The sequence below is a fragment of the Oncorhynchus tshawytscha genome, linkage group LG27 (genome assembly GCF_018296145.1).
Source record: "Oncorhynchus tshawytscha isolate Ot180627B linkage group LG27, Otsh_v2.0, whole genome shotgun sequence".
In the NCBI taxonomy this organism is placed as follows: domain Eukaryota; kingdom Metazoa; phylum Chordata; class Actinopteri; order Salmoniformes; family Salmonidae; genus Oncorhynchus; species Oncorhynchus tshawytscha.
Genome location: NC_056455.1, coordinates 2,704,981 through 2,717,500, shown reverse-complemented (window position 1 = coordinate 2,717,500; position 12,520 = coordinate 2,704,981). Strand labels below are relative to the sequence as shown.

The following is a 12,520-nucleotide window of genomic DNA, read 5'->3' as shown; positions in this document are numbered from 1 at the left end:
GGGGGGACATGTTATAACGGTATTTTGACATGCGTAGGCGAGAGACGTGCTTTCAGAATGCAACCTATGTGTCACCAAATTAAGTTAAGAATTCTTCATGCGTGACAGGAGTCAGGATTTGGGGTTTCAGTGGGATAGGGACTGGAAAGGAAAATAGCCTAGGCTCTAGGACAGGAGAAGATAACAGTTCAGAGGCATGAGGGAAAAGGCTAACTGACTTCATTGTCTGTGAACAGAGACGCATATGTAGTGAATTGTGCATAGACCTATCAAATTTGTGACTCTCTGAAGAGTCACAATGACAGCTCAAGAGGCACACTTTCTTTTATAGGCTATACTGTAGGGGTTTCCTGTAGGGTTTATTAACTGCATTCGGGTCGCATGTGCAGACCGGCAGTGTCAATTATGCGTGTGCTTTGAATTCATGCCGACTTTGTGTGAAGTAAATACGCTAGGCTAAAGGCTGGCCTCAGCCGGATCGTCGGGCTTCCATGCCTCAGCCGGCTCACCAGGCTCTCACGCTCCTGCCGGTTCGTTGGGCTTCCACACCCCACCCGGCTTGCCCAGCGCCCATGTCTCGGCCGGTTCTCCCGGGTGGGGGGGTACTGTAACGTCTGCTCCTGCTCCCCCTAGTACTTGAGGGCGCCAGGCTGCCCAACATCACGCGCTCCTATCATCCATTACGCACACCTGCCTTCCCTCGTCACTCGCACCAGCGATATTGGACTCACCTGGATTCACTCATCACTTGTTATTACCTCTCCTATATTTGTCAGTTCCCCTGCTCTGTTCCTCACTTCTGCATTGATTGTTTTTTGTCTTTGTTTTCTTTTATGCTGACGCTGTTCCTGTCTCATTCCATGTCCGTTATTTCTTAAATGTTTGACTCCCCTTACCTGCTTTGTCTCTCCAGCGTCATCCATGTGACAGAGGTTCAATGCTTTAATATTGAATCATTTCAGCCCCCTGAATTCATATTCATTATATAAATAGGCATGTTTAATTTTGCCTTGCTTACCATTCCAAATAAAGTGGAATCTTTTTTTGTTCATAGATTTTATTTTTAAAATCGTTCGTTGTAGGCAGGGCCATAAGTAAAATCGATAAACTGGGATAATGACTAAATAATTTAAGATGCTAGTTCACGTAGCTTGACCTAGGGACTCAGAAATAGGTTTGAAATATAGCTCTCCCTTTCCTGTTTTCAACAAACGTACCTGTTCATGGATACTCCCATAATTCAAATATTTACGAAGAAATATCAAACTTTTTTTCCCCCTTGTACCTATACGAAACAAATTCCCCTCACCTCAATGTTTTGTCGTGCTGACATGAATTGGCCAGGTGAATGAGTTCTGTCGAAGAATTCACACATTTCAACTTAAACATTACACAGCGCCATTTAGATTGGTAGTAATTAGCACGGTGACAACCAACCCGTGAGACAACCACCCCCGGTCTCCCCTAATCTTACCACAGCATATCGGTTTATCATTACATATACCAGAATACTGGGCCAGACGGAGCAACAAACTATAGCTATACATTATATCCTTTTTGTTTTTCTGTAAAGAAACTAACTGTACAGATATTTCACTGATATGTCATTCAACACTAAAAAGCAATGTCTGTCTCCCTTTCTCTACTCCCCCATCACCATCCTACCCACCTCAGGAAGGCCATTTAACTTCACCAGACTTTAAAAGAAGAAAGAGTGCACAGGTATGAGACCAATCTTTCAATATACCACATCATCTGGATCAACAAATTTAATTAGACTATTTAGTTGTGCAAATGCCCTCAAATGCTTACTACATCCACATCATACTGTATATCTATATAACAGTTCACCCACATCATTCTATGTAAAAAATGACTTTATAATAACTGAATAAAAAAATCGATCCTTGCCTTTATCAACCAAATATAATCCAGGTCCTCACAAATTAATAGAATGGTAACACATCATGGCAATTCGGTTTTTGTAAGTAGAGGCTTATACCATACTGGGCATGGAAAGATGTGGGACCATTGAAAATGCAAAGAAAGTGCTGCATCGTCATAGCATCTGAATACATGTTGTTTATGAATGTAAGTCACCTTACCATATTAGATAAAGAAGAGTCTATTATGTGACTGATATATGTACAACTGGTCTGTCTATTTTCTCCTTTTATAGACCAAGAGAGCACTGTTTCCCTCCAACCAATCAGCGGGCTCAATCACAGGTATGTACACCAATTACAACTCAATGGAATCTTTCTGAATCCTTTAAACATGACTTTCTGGTAAAGGGGATGATGTCTCTCTAACCATGTGTTTTTGTTGTGTCACAAACCGGCTCGAAGCCCGTAACAAAAAGGGAGACAACGTGGAGATAAAAAATAACAAAATATATTTATTAACTGAACTGAAGTAAAGTAAATACAATTAACAATGGTTTGTGTTTAGTCAGTAGTGTAAGTGAGTGGTCACGTGTGTACATGTGATAATTAGGGGTGTTGAACGGTGCCAATGCAAACAAACCAAATCTGTCTGTCTGCATGGAGAGAGTCTCCCCAATGAATGTGGAAGAAGTCTATTTATCCTGGGACACACCAGGTGTTTTCCATGTAGCTGACGACCCTCCCAACTCCGCCCACCGGCATCCTAATAAGGAAACAAGAACAAAGAGAGAATATGGCAGACAGAGTAGGAGGGTCGTCACAGTTGCTCTAAGGTTTTTGACCCTAAACGTCTTTGTTGATCTTTTCTTCAGGATCTGAGGAGGATGATGGTGAGGAGGAAGAAGAAGCTGAGCAGGAAAGAGAGGAAGGAGAGAGAGGAGAGCAGGCAAATACTGCTGAAGGAGAGAGCAGTTCAGGAGTCAGCCATGGTGTTGTGAAAAAGTGTGTCTTCAAAGTCACCTGTGGAGCCATCAATGGAATGCTACATAAGGATCGGTTTGCATCAGGTACATATTTTATTCTCTCAAGGTTTAATAAACATAAAATCCTATAGCTATTGCCATGTCTCAAACTATTGGAGGTACTGGAGACACTTTTACATGTTGGCAACCCTCTTTCTCTGGCTGCACCTCAAATACCGCCCCCACTTAGTGCTTTTATCAAGCAGAAAACCCATTTCAGCTGATCCACAAGGCCATAAGAGGTGAGTGTGTAGTTCCCTTAAGGAAAAGGCTTTCACTGTGAGAGCTTCCCATGTCTGGAACTCACTGCCTTCAGACACACGGAACTGTGCAACACACAACCTGTCTGTAGTTTGAGGTGTGTAGATATTGTTTGTTCATTTTCTGTCTTTTGTTTGGTTGCTTTTTGTGTCATTGCTCTGTCTGCATTCTAAGTGTTAGTTGTCATATGTTGCTCTCTGCTCTGTATGTGCTCATTGTCTGTCTCTACTGCCCAACGACTACGGTTGAACATTTGCTGACTAAAACTGGCACTTTTAATGAAAATGTCCCTGTAAAAATAAATGTAAATTACCAATTTTCGCTATTGTCGGTAATACACTACAGGTTCTTTTTCCATAGCCCTATGTCACTCTAGTCAGTTGTAGTGACCCATATTGGATTTATACTAGGGTTATAATAGGGTTTAATTTGAGTTTTTCCTTTTGCCCTTTTCTGTTGCCCCAGGGTCGTGTGGAAAGAGCATCCGTACGGAGCAGTGCTGGATGACCCCGATAAAGTTTGTGACGGAGGGGTCAGCTCTGGAAGATCCCTCCTGGAAGAAAGACATCCAGTATGACGGGAAACCACTCAGCGTCCTCATCGAGGTACAGAGGGAAAGAGAACAGAGAGAGAGTGAGGAAAAGAGATGAGAAAGAAGTGTGTTTGGCACTTACCAACCTACTGTACTAGGAATGGCTTAAGATAGTCTGGCAGGTCTTTAAGGACCTGTGATGAAAAGGTTTCCCTTCTTCAAAACATTTTTTGTACTACTACTGTCTTTGTTTGTTTCTAATTTTCAGAGTAAGCTCTTGCACATCCACTCTCTCCTGTGTAAGTGCAAGCTGTGCAGCTCCATGGTCAAAGACCGGGTAAGTTTCCCCCTCTACCCTCAGGAATATGGTGGCACCCACTTACCAATCAGCCAATCACATTGGTTAAACAAATGCTTCAGTTGTAAAAATGAAATTCCAAGATGTTTCTTAACATTACTGTATAAGGAAGGAATGAATGACATTTTCGTGTGAAATCATCAGTTGGCAACCCATCCCTTACAGGATTTATTTGACACATAACAAACATTTCAATGATTCAGTGATAATTCAGTGATAATTCTTCTGGTGTTCTGCGAAGTGCGCACCGCATATATAATGAAAAAATAAATCAGTACATAATAGTAGATAAGGTTATGCAAGCAATAATAACCCTTGATCAGTAAAAATTATAAAAACTAAAGAGAAATTCAACAGAAGGTATTTAAACCTGGTCTCGCACAAAGAGAAGATTCAAGTGTGAGACAGGCCTACAGACACACACACGTGCACTTTGCTATAGTGTCACGGCTATGTCGTAATGAGCTGACCAAAGACACAGCATGGTAAGTGTTCATGATTCTTTATTAACAAAATAACAAAGTGAAAAAAACAACAGTTCTGTAAGGTGCATAAACTATACAGAAAACAACTACCCACAAAACACAGGTGGGGGAAAAAGGCTGCCTAAGTATGATTCCCAATCAGAGACAACGATAGACAGCTGTCCCTGATTGAGAACCATACCCAGCCAAAACATAGAAATAAAGAAACTAGAATGCCCACCCTAGTCACACCCTGGCCTAACCAAAATAGAGAATAAAAGCCTCTCTATGGCCAGGGCGTGACATATATAGGAGTTAAATACTTTTAGAATGTAGTTATAGGTCGCCCTTTTTCTTTTATTCCAGTCTTTATAAAAAAAATCAGCAAACAGAAATACACAATGGACAAAAAAACATTTAAGTTTCTCCTCATCGCTCAGCCACATATTTAAGGAAAGTGTAAATATCGTGGTACAAAGTGCAATAGATTTTTGTACAAATGTTTTCAATCAGACTGCTGGAAAAGGTCCGACATTTCGGTTGCCCAGGCTTCTCCTGTGAAAAGATCCCATTGTAAAACTTTTCTGCCAATTGGCATATCCAACAGTCTATTCCAAAGTCTCACCATACACACCTTCCATCTCGCCTCATAGGGTTCCCAGACATTGTCCCCAGTTATTGGCAGTATAGGCGCAAACTTGTAGACATCTAAAAAATCAATTTTGCTTTGAGATACCTCTTAGCAACTCGCACTCTTGCTGAATTAGTCCAGAACAGGACACACACATTTGGAATATGTGGCATAACCAATATCTTTGAGTGTTTCTGTTTTTCTAAAAGCTCTACATGCTGAGTCAGACAGGGCAGATGTGCCGTATTGAAAGGTGGTCATACAGTATGTTCATCAAAATAAAGACTCCAAATATTTATAATTGCTAGTAAACTCCAGAATGTCTTCACCGCCACAAAACTAAAAAACGTCTTAGTACTTGGATTTCTAAAATGCATTAAAAAAAATCTAATAAATTCAAATCATGATTCCCCATCTTTTGCACCAATTGACTGCACATAATAACATTTTGCGCCGGTCTTGTTCAATTTCTGCCATCAAAATAATATAATCCGCATTTCAACATCATATCTTACTCCCAGTATTTAACTGTTTAATTTATTTGTCCAAATCATTAATAAACATAGCAAACAGAATCAGTGATAAGGAGTATCCTTGTTTTACACACATCTGTACGAAATTCGTTAACACACAAACATGAAGTTGGTGCTTGATTGTTAACCAATCTCTTCTGTCTTGGCAGCACGATCAAGATAACGATGACGACTGCTTCATCTGTAGAAGCCAGGGCAGCTTGATATGCTGTGATAAGTGTCCTCGCTCCTTCCATCAGAGATGTCATCTTCCTAATGTGGATGACGCTATGCTGGGGTGAGAAGAGTAGTTGAGAGTTGATGAGAGAGAGAATAGGAGAAATAAATTTGATACAAGAGAGGTCTGTTCTGTGTAGGTAAACTTAGCTGTCAGCTAATTTGTGCACTATTGAAATGTGTGTTATCACAGGGATAATCGTACGTGGATGTGTACATTCTGTGTTCTGGGGGCCAGTCAGTTGTGGCGCTACCCCAAACAAATGACCTACCAGGAAGCCTTGACCTGCCGAATCTCTGACCACCTACTGGTGAGGAGCCTGTATTAATGACTGCTACAATTGGGCCAATTGCCTCCAACTTCCTTCAATCAATCAATTACTCAACCTATCTGTCTGTCCATTATAGGCATCACTATGTACTTGACATGAAATAATTATTCAGAATGAAATGTAAACAATCTCTGACCAGTCACGTTTACTCTGACAGGAATGCCAGTACCTCCTGCTGTGTCTGTACAAAGCGGACGAGGACAACATCTTTGTGACAGATCCTTGCATCAATGTAAGTTTACTTGGTTCTCTCTCTCTTTGTGTGTTGTGTGTGTGTGTGTGTGCTTATCAAAGTTCACATATATTTCCGTCTGTGTTTCATTGCCAGGTGAGAAACTACACCAGTGTGATAAAGACTCCGATGTGGCTGGGCAGGGTTGTGGAGAAGCTGCAGCAGAATCTCTACAAAACAGTGCACCACTTTGTGTCTGACGTGATGTTTATCTTCACCAACTGTGCCACATTTAACAGGGTAAGACAGCATTACTGCAGTATCTAATGTTAAGACTCAGGGCTAACATTTTGAAAGAAAGTCTTGGAATTATGCCAGTCAACTTTACTTGTGCTAATGCATGAATAACACTAACAATGTGCCTTTGCTTAATCCATAACAAAGCTGCATTAAGCTAAATTATTTTTATTTATTGTATTTCTAGTTTGTTTATTATGTTTTCTATACAAATGTGTCTGTCTTTTTTTCTGAAGGATAATGCAGAGTTCCGTGAAATGGGCAAAAGATTGAAGGATCTATTTGAGAGAGAGTTCAAGAGTACATTCAGCATCCAACTTCAGCATCCAGCTGCATCCAACAGCCAGTAGAGCCTTCATCAAGTCTGTACTGTTATCTCACTGTGAGACAACAGGGAATATTCACCATGCCCTGGCCTTTCTATACAGCCTTCATACAGACTTGTACACCAAGTTGTACAGATCTTATTTTCCATGCATGTACATTATTTTCCATCTAGTCCTTTAATGAATTAATTTCATTCATTCTACCAGTCAAAAATGGGTGTGATAATAATTGAAATAGAATGATGGTGATAACATTGCATTTCATACAGTAAATGTTGCTTTGCTAACTTTTTATGCAAAGCCTTAGAATTCCTTACCTTCCGGGCTTCTTTTACTTCTGGTTAAGCCATACTAGATTTATGCCCAGGGATTCTGTCAAAAATAAACTCATGAATTTCTAAAACATTGTACAACGTACTGTAGGTATACTTGTTAGACTTTGTGTAGCCTATCAGAATGTGGTTCTGTTGAGGAGAATATCAGACGGAGCAGCAGCGCTCTCTTCAGGGCAGTTTGGGCAGCACCACAATTGCCAGCAGCGAATCCCCTGCGCAGCAGCGTTGCGCAGACATGCTTGGTAAACGATGCAGACATTTCTCTTCAGATTGTTGTAAAGCCACAGGTTCGAGAATGCGAATACTACAATAGTGGCTTATGTTGGGGTTTGTAGGCACATTTCTTGATATCTAATTGAAAGACTAAAACAGCCACATAGGCAGCCTATTTAGACATGGTTGAGCGATCCAATATCCAAGAAAGTGCGTAATGTCGTCGAATATCACTTTGAAAAGTGAAGACTCGAGTCCTTTGACGAAGAAGACGAATCGTCTCCGCTGCTTTCAGGCAAAAGAGGCTCCGAGTCTGCAGCTCGTGACGATATTTCTCCGGGAGAATGCGGTCCAACAGAAGACCATGCAGGTTATTCAACACAGCATGGCCGGCTGGCAACTAAAACGACCAGCAAACCCATCGTACTGTGTAAGTTGTTGGTACTGTATAATCAGACAGACGTGGCATATTTTTCGGTCTTGTCTCACAGGATTTTTTTACTTTAGAACTACTATTAGATAATAGGCCGAATCTACCGCACACCCGGAGCTGAGTAGTGAACGTTCTGGACGCGAAAGGCAAACCTGGAGAAACCGGAAAAAGTCTGCACACTTCAGAAACATAAATGTAATCTATGATGAAATATCAGAATTGTATTGACATTATGAGCTATCGCAAACATATTTGCTCTATTTGACTGTTTTGCATGTGGCATCTGCGTCTTTCTTTCTGTACACTAGATCCTGTGAGTGCTGACTGTTTCTTTTCCTCTAACGTCACTTCTGCAGATGGCAAAACCATCTTAAAGATAGGACTCACCTGGAGCTATTTTCCCAATTAAAGATAGAGGGGAATAAAATAAAGAGGGATCCTAAAATGAATCGAACTACCCCTTCCTATATTTCCTGGTCTAAGCACCTACTGTAGATGTACCATTTATCTGCAGCACCCAGAACCAAATCTCTTGTGCATGCTGGCTAGCTGGTTGATAACATTAGTATGGTTAACTCTGTCATGAGAGGATTTACATTTGGGTAATTTAGCAGATGCTCTGGACTTACAGTACTTATTATACATCCCTCCTTTCCTCCTCAACCCAGTCATGACCCTCCCGACCTCCTCCCCAGAGTTCTCCTACCAGGCCATCGTGTACCTGATCGAAGCAGTGGGGCGCCGCTGGAGCGTTCGCAGCTCTTCCAGAGCGTGCAGAAGGAGTTGGAGGAGCAGGGTCACTGTCTCCCTGTTGAGAAGATCCGCCGCAAGTGGAACAACTTGATCGTCACCTATAAGAGGGTCAAATACAGAGGCAGGGAGACCGGCCAGGCCAGAACCTCCTGGGAGTACTTTGAGGTACTTGTTTGTTTTATAATAATAGACTTGTGGTGTTTAGCAAGAACCAATGCTTGTGGAGCTATTGAAACTGTATTTAGTCTCCAAATGTTTATTGAAAACATGCATGCATTTGCACAGTAAGCACTTTTTGTCTCTCAAATACATTGTGACAGTTGTCAGTTGGCTAGCTAGCAAATTTGAGCCATATTATCATAGACGTGGTATAAGTCAAAACGCCTTCAAACAAGAAATGCTATCAAGAACAAGATACAATTAACTGAAACAAGCCACCTACGATTCCCCACATGGCAGTTTCTTGTCATTGTTGCTAGCTGTCTGGATGTTCAGGATCACAGCAACGCACAGCCTTCTACTCCTGCGTTGTTCACGCATCATTTTCGTGACGTTCTCAGGCAGCCGTCTATTCATTTTGTTAAATGTTGTTATTGTGGTCATAGTGGTCTTCTGGTGAATGCTCAACAATTCTAGTGACATTGTGGGTGTACTATGAAGGTAAGAAACAAGATTATAAGCTGCCCAAGGGTGCTGACAAGACCCTCTTATCTCAACATTCCATCTCTCTTTGTGTGTCTCTCGCTCTCATAAGATGATGGATGCCATGCTTGGTGACACCTTCGGTGCCGAGACCACTAGCAGCCCTACCCTAGTAACCAGCATCCCTAAGGTGAATGTCGCCATGGAAACCACCAAAACCGAGCAGAAGCCCCTTCTCCTTCCCCATGGCAACCTCCTCACTGCCTGCACTCGGACACTCACCCTTGTCCCCTCCTCCCTCCCACTCCATACACCAGTTCCCTCCACCCTCCCTCTCTACACCATTGTCAGATCCCCCCCCACCCCTGTCTGCTCCTCCCTCCCTCTACCAAACCCTTTGGACACACCCTCCCCCAGAATAGCTAATAACACAGACCCTGTACAGCCAAACCCCTCCCCTGCTCCGGTCGCACAGCCCCCTGCCGCCTGTCACATCCCCTCCAACCTCAGCTGCGTGCACCTCCGCAGAAAGAAGCGCGGTCGCTTCTCCTGCTCCACCTCCAAGGGCTCCTCCATTACCTCCCCTCTGGTCCAGCAGCAGAAGCGAGGAGAAGGCACCTCCCTGCTGCAGGAGTTCCTGAGGAGGCGGGAAGGGCATGCCGAGGAGGAGCAGGTCTGTCGCAGCAGGGTAGAGGCCCAGGGGAGGAGGTACGAGAGGAGGGAGGTGTGCATGGCAGAGTCCCTGGGAAGGATGGCCACAGCTCTGGAGCTGCTCTCCTCCAAACAGGACACAGTCATTGCCCTGCTGCAGAGACTGGCCGAGAGAGACGGGAAGTGACAGTCATCGCCCTGCTGCAGGGTTGTCTCTAACTTCTATAGCAATAATTATGGATAAACCCTGCCTATTTTTGACTTTATCTTCTTAAAATTTGATTTTAAACCTAACATTAACCACACTACTAATATTATGCCTAACCTTAAATTAAGGACAAAAAGCTTATTTTTGTTTTCATTAATGTTTACTTTGTGGCTATATAATCTGTGGAAACCCTTCTGCAGAGACTAGCTGACGTGACACTGTAATCGGCATACTGCATGACTGGCCGAGAGAGACTGGGAGGCTGACTCGGCATGTGACCGAAGTGGCAGTCTTTTTCGTTATATATTGCGCTACATATGAGCTAAAACACAGTAAAACCCACCTGGTGTCCCAGGTCAAAATCGATCCCTGATTAGAGGGGAAAAATGAAAATTAGCAGTGGAACTTGGTTTGAGGTCCATATTTGAATTTGCCTAATGTAAGCAAAAGGGTTTGGATGCAGACTCGGATAATGTTAATTAAAATATAATATATATATATATATATATATATATATATATTCACCTTCATTTAACCAGGTAGGCTAGTTGAGAACAAGTTCTCATTTGCAATGCATGTCCAAGATGAAGCAAAGCAGTTCGACACACAACAACAGAGTTACACATGGAATAAACAAACATAGTCAATAATAAAGTAGGAAAATCATATACAGCATGTGCAAATGAGGTAGCATAAGAGAGGTAAGGCAATAAATAGGCCATGGTGGCAAAGTAATTACAATATAGCAATTAAACACTGGAATGGTATGATGCAGAGGTGCAGAGGATGAATGTGCAAGTTGAGACACTGGTGCAAAGGAGCAAGATAAATAAATACAGTATGGGGTTGAGGTAGATTGGATGCGCTATTTACAGATGAGCTATGTACAGGTGCGGTGATCTGTGAGCTGCTCTGACAGCTGGTGCTTAAAGCTAGTGAGGGAGGTAAGATTGATTGTGTTGTAGAATTTACAATGGAATAACAATTTTAATTAAATGGTTTATTAATTAATGATTGATCATGATAATGAAAGTAATTTACAATAACAGCATTTGGTTGCAGCATTTATTGTTGGAGAAACGGTTGTGGCGAGTGGAAACCACCATTTAGGCCTACACAGATGGATAAGGATGGTGAAATAGTAGGTGAAACGTATACTCACTAGTCTGGCATCTGGTCCAACCAGTAACTCCCAAAACAGACACGGTCATCTCAACTGTTTGTCAGTCAGCATGTTATGAGGCCGATTCAGACTGAGGCAGATGCAGACACTCTGATGGCAGGCTAACCTTAGAGAACAGCGCCTGTAGCAACAGTAAAGTGAATTGTTTGACAAAGAATATCTTAAATGAGAGCAATGTTTACTAAATGTGTGTTTGTAGTTTTCCCAGCTTGTAAAAATAATTTAGAAAACACATACTGTAAAGCCAAGGTGCATAAATCAAATAATTGAGAATGACACAAAAATCTTGACTTATTTCCATTGTGGTTCTCTGACCTATAGATGCAACCAGTACCCCAGTGATGGAGAGGGATCTCCTTAGAAGAGGCACCTTCAGTGGTCCACATGAGACAGACTGAAGAAACAGATCCATGAATGAGGGGGTGGGATATCAGATAACCAGATACTGGTTTCACCTTTCGCTAAGAAAAACAGGAGGAGGGGGAAAGATGCTGGAGCATCATGGGATGTCTGAGGGCGTTTGTAGGGGCCTTATTGGTAGTGGTGGGTCTGGGTGCTCTCTTTCTCTCGCTGCAGAAAGCACATTTTGTAGTGAACTTTAATATTTAAAAACACAAAACAATATACCCTTTTCTGGAAAGGATCACATTTTAGAAGTTTAGAATTCAGAACACAGACAGACGTAGCAGCTAGCCTGGAGAATGAACAAGACTATGAAAACATGGTTTCCACTAGATAGCACAGCCACAAAGTCAAAATTGGTTTTCATTAAAAAATGTATGAAAACCAAAATGTGCTTTTTGGTCTTAATTCAAGGTTAGGGTTAGCCATAAAGTTAAGTGTTAGGCTTCCCGAGTGGCGCAGTGGTATAAGGCATTGCATCACAATGCTAGAGGCGTTACTACAGACCCTGGATCGATCCCGGGCTGTATCACAACTGGCCATGATCGGGAATCCCATAGGGCAACATAGAATTGGTCCAGCGTCGTCTGGGTTAAGGGAGGGTTTTGCTGGTGTAGGCCATCATTGTAAATAAGCATTTGTTCTTAACTGACTTCCCTAGTTAAATACA

At 42.1% G+C, this 12,520-nt stretch overlaps 2 protein-coding genes across 5 annotated transcripts in view; both read left to right on the top strand.

The window, feature by feature from the left end:
* LOC112225875 (nuclear body protein SP140-like protein) overlaps positions 1-7,437 on the top strand; it is a 48,879-nt gene extending 41,442 nt beyond the window's left edge. For both annotated transcript variants that reach the window (XM_024389976.2, XM_024389977.2), the window contains 10 exons: positions 1,675-1,722; positions 2,180-2,228; positions 2,759-2,953; positions 3,635-3,774; positions 3,970-4,038; positions 5,837-5,964; positions 6,097-6,214; positions 6,393-6,467; positions 6,564-6,707; positions 6,941-7,437. In XM_024389976.2, coding sequence (XP_024245744.1) covers positions 1,675-1,722; positions 2,180-2,228; positions 2,759-2,953; positions 3,635-3,774; positions 3,970-4,038; positions 5,837-5,964; positions 6,097-6,214; positions 6,393-6,467; positions 6,564-6,707; positions 6,941-7,054 — 1,080 coding nt within the window. In that variant the 3' untranslated portion in view covers positions 7,055-7,437. The remainder of the gene's footprint in view (positions 1-1,674; positions 1,723-2,179; positions 2,229-2,758; positions 2,954-3,634; positions 3,775-3,969; positions 4,039-5,836; positions 5,965-6,096; positions 6,215-6,392; positions 6,468-6,563; positions 6,708-6,940) is intronic.
* A 157-nt stretch (positions 7,438-7,594) lies between these two features.
* Positions 7,595-12,463, top strand: LOC112225877 (PH domain-containing protein DDB_G0287875). Of its 3 annotated transcripts, XM_024389979.2 has the most exons (4): positions 7,595-8,008; positions 8,680-8,929; positions 9,519-10,265; positions 11,770-12,463. In XM_024389979.2, exon 3 carries the CDS (start codon positions 9,519-9,521, stop codon positions 10,242-10,244), a length of 726 nt encoding a protein of 241 aa, XP_024245747.1. In that variant the 5' UTR covers positions 7,595-8,008; positions 8,680-8,929; the 3' UTR covers positions 10,245-10,265; positions 11,770-12,463. The 3 variants fall into 3 exon arrangements, with proteins under 3 accessions (XP_024245747.1, XP_024245746.1, XP_024245748.1); XM_024389978.2 differs by lacking the exon at positions 11,770-12,463 and having other exon boundaries at positions 7,596-8,008; positions 9,519-10,769; XM_024389980.2 differs by lacking the exons at positions 7,595-8,008; positions 11,770-12,463 and adding an exon at positions 8,080-8,206 and having other exon boundaries at positions 9,519-10,769.
* The last annotated feature ends 57 nt before the right edge of the window (positions 12,464-12,520 follow it).

What these genes read in the sequence shown, in the direction of transcription:
- LOC112225877 (XM_024389979.2), top strand. Translation starts at nt 9,519, where the DNA reads ATGATGGATGCCATGCTTGGTGACACCTTCGGTGCCGAGACCACTAGC.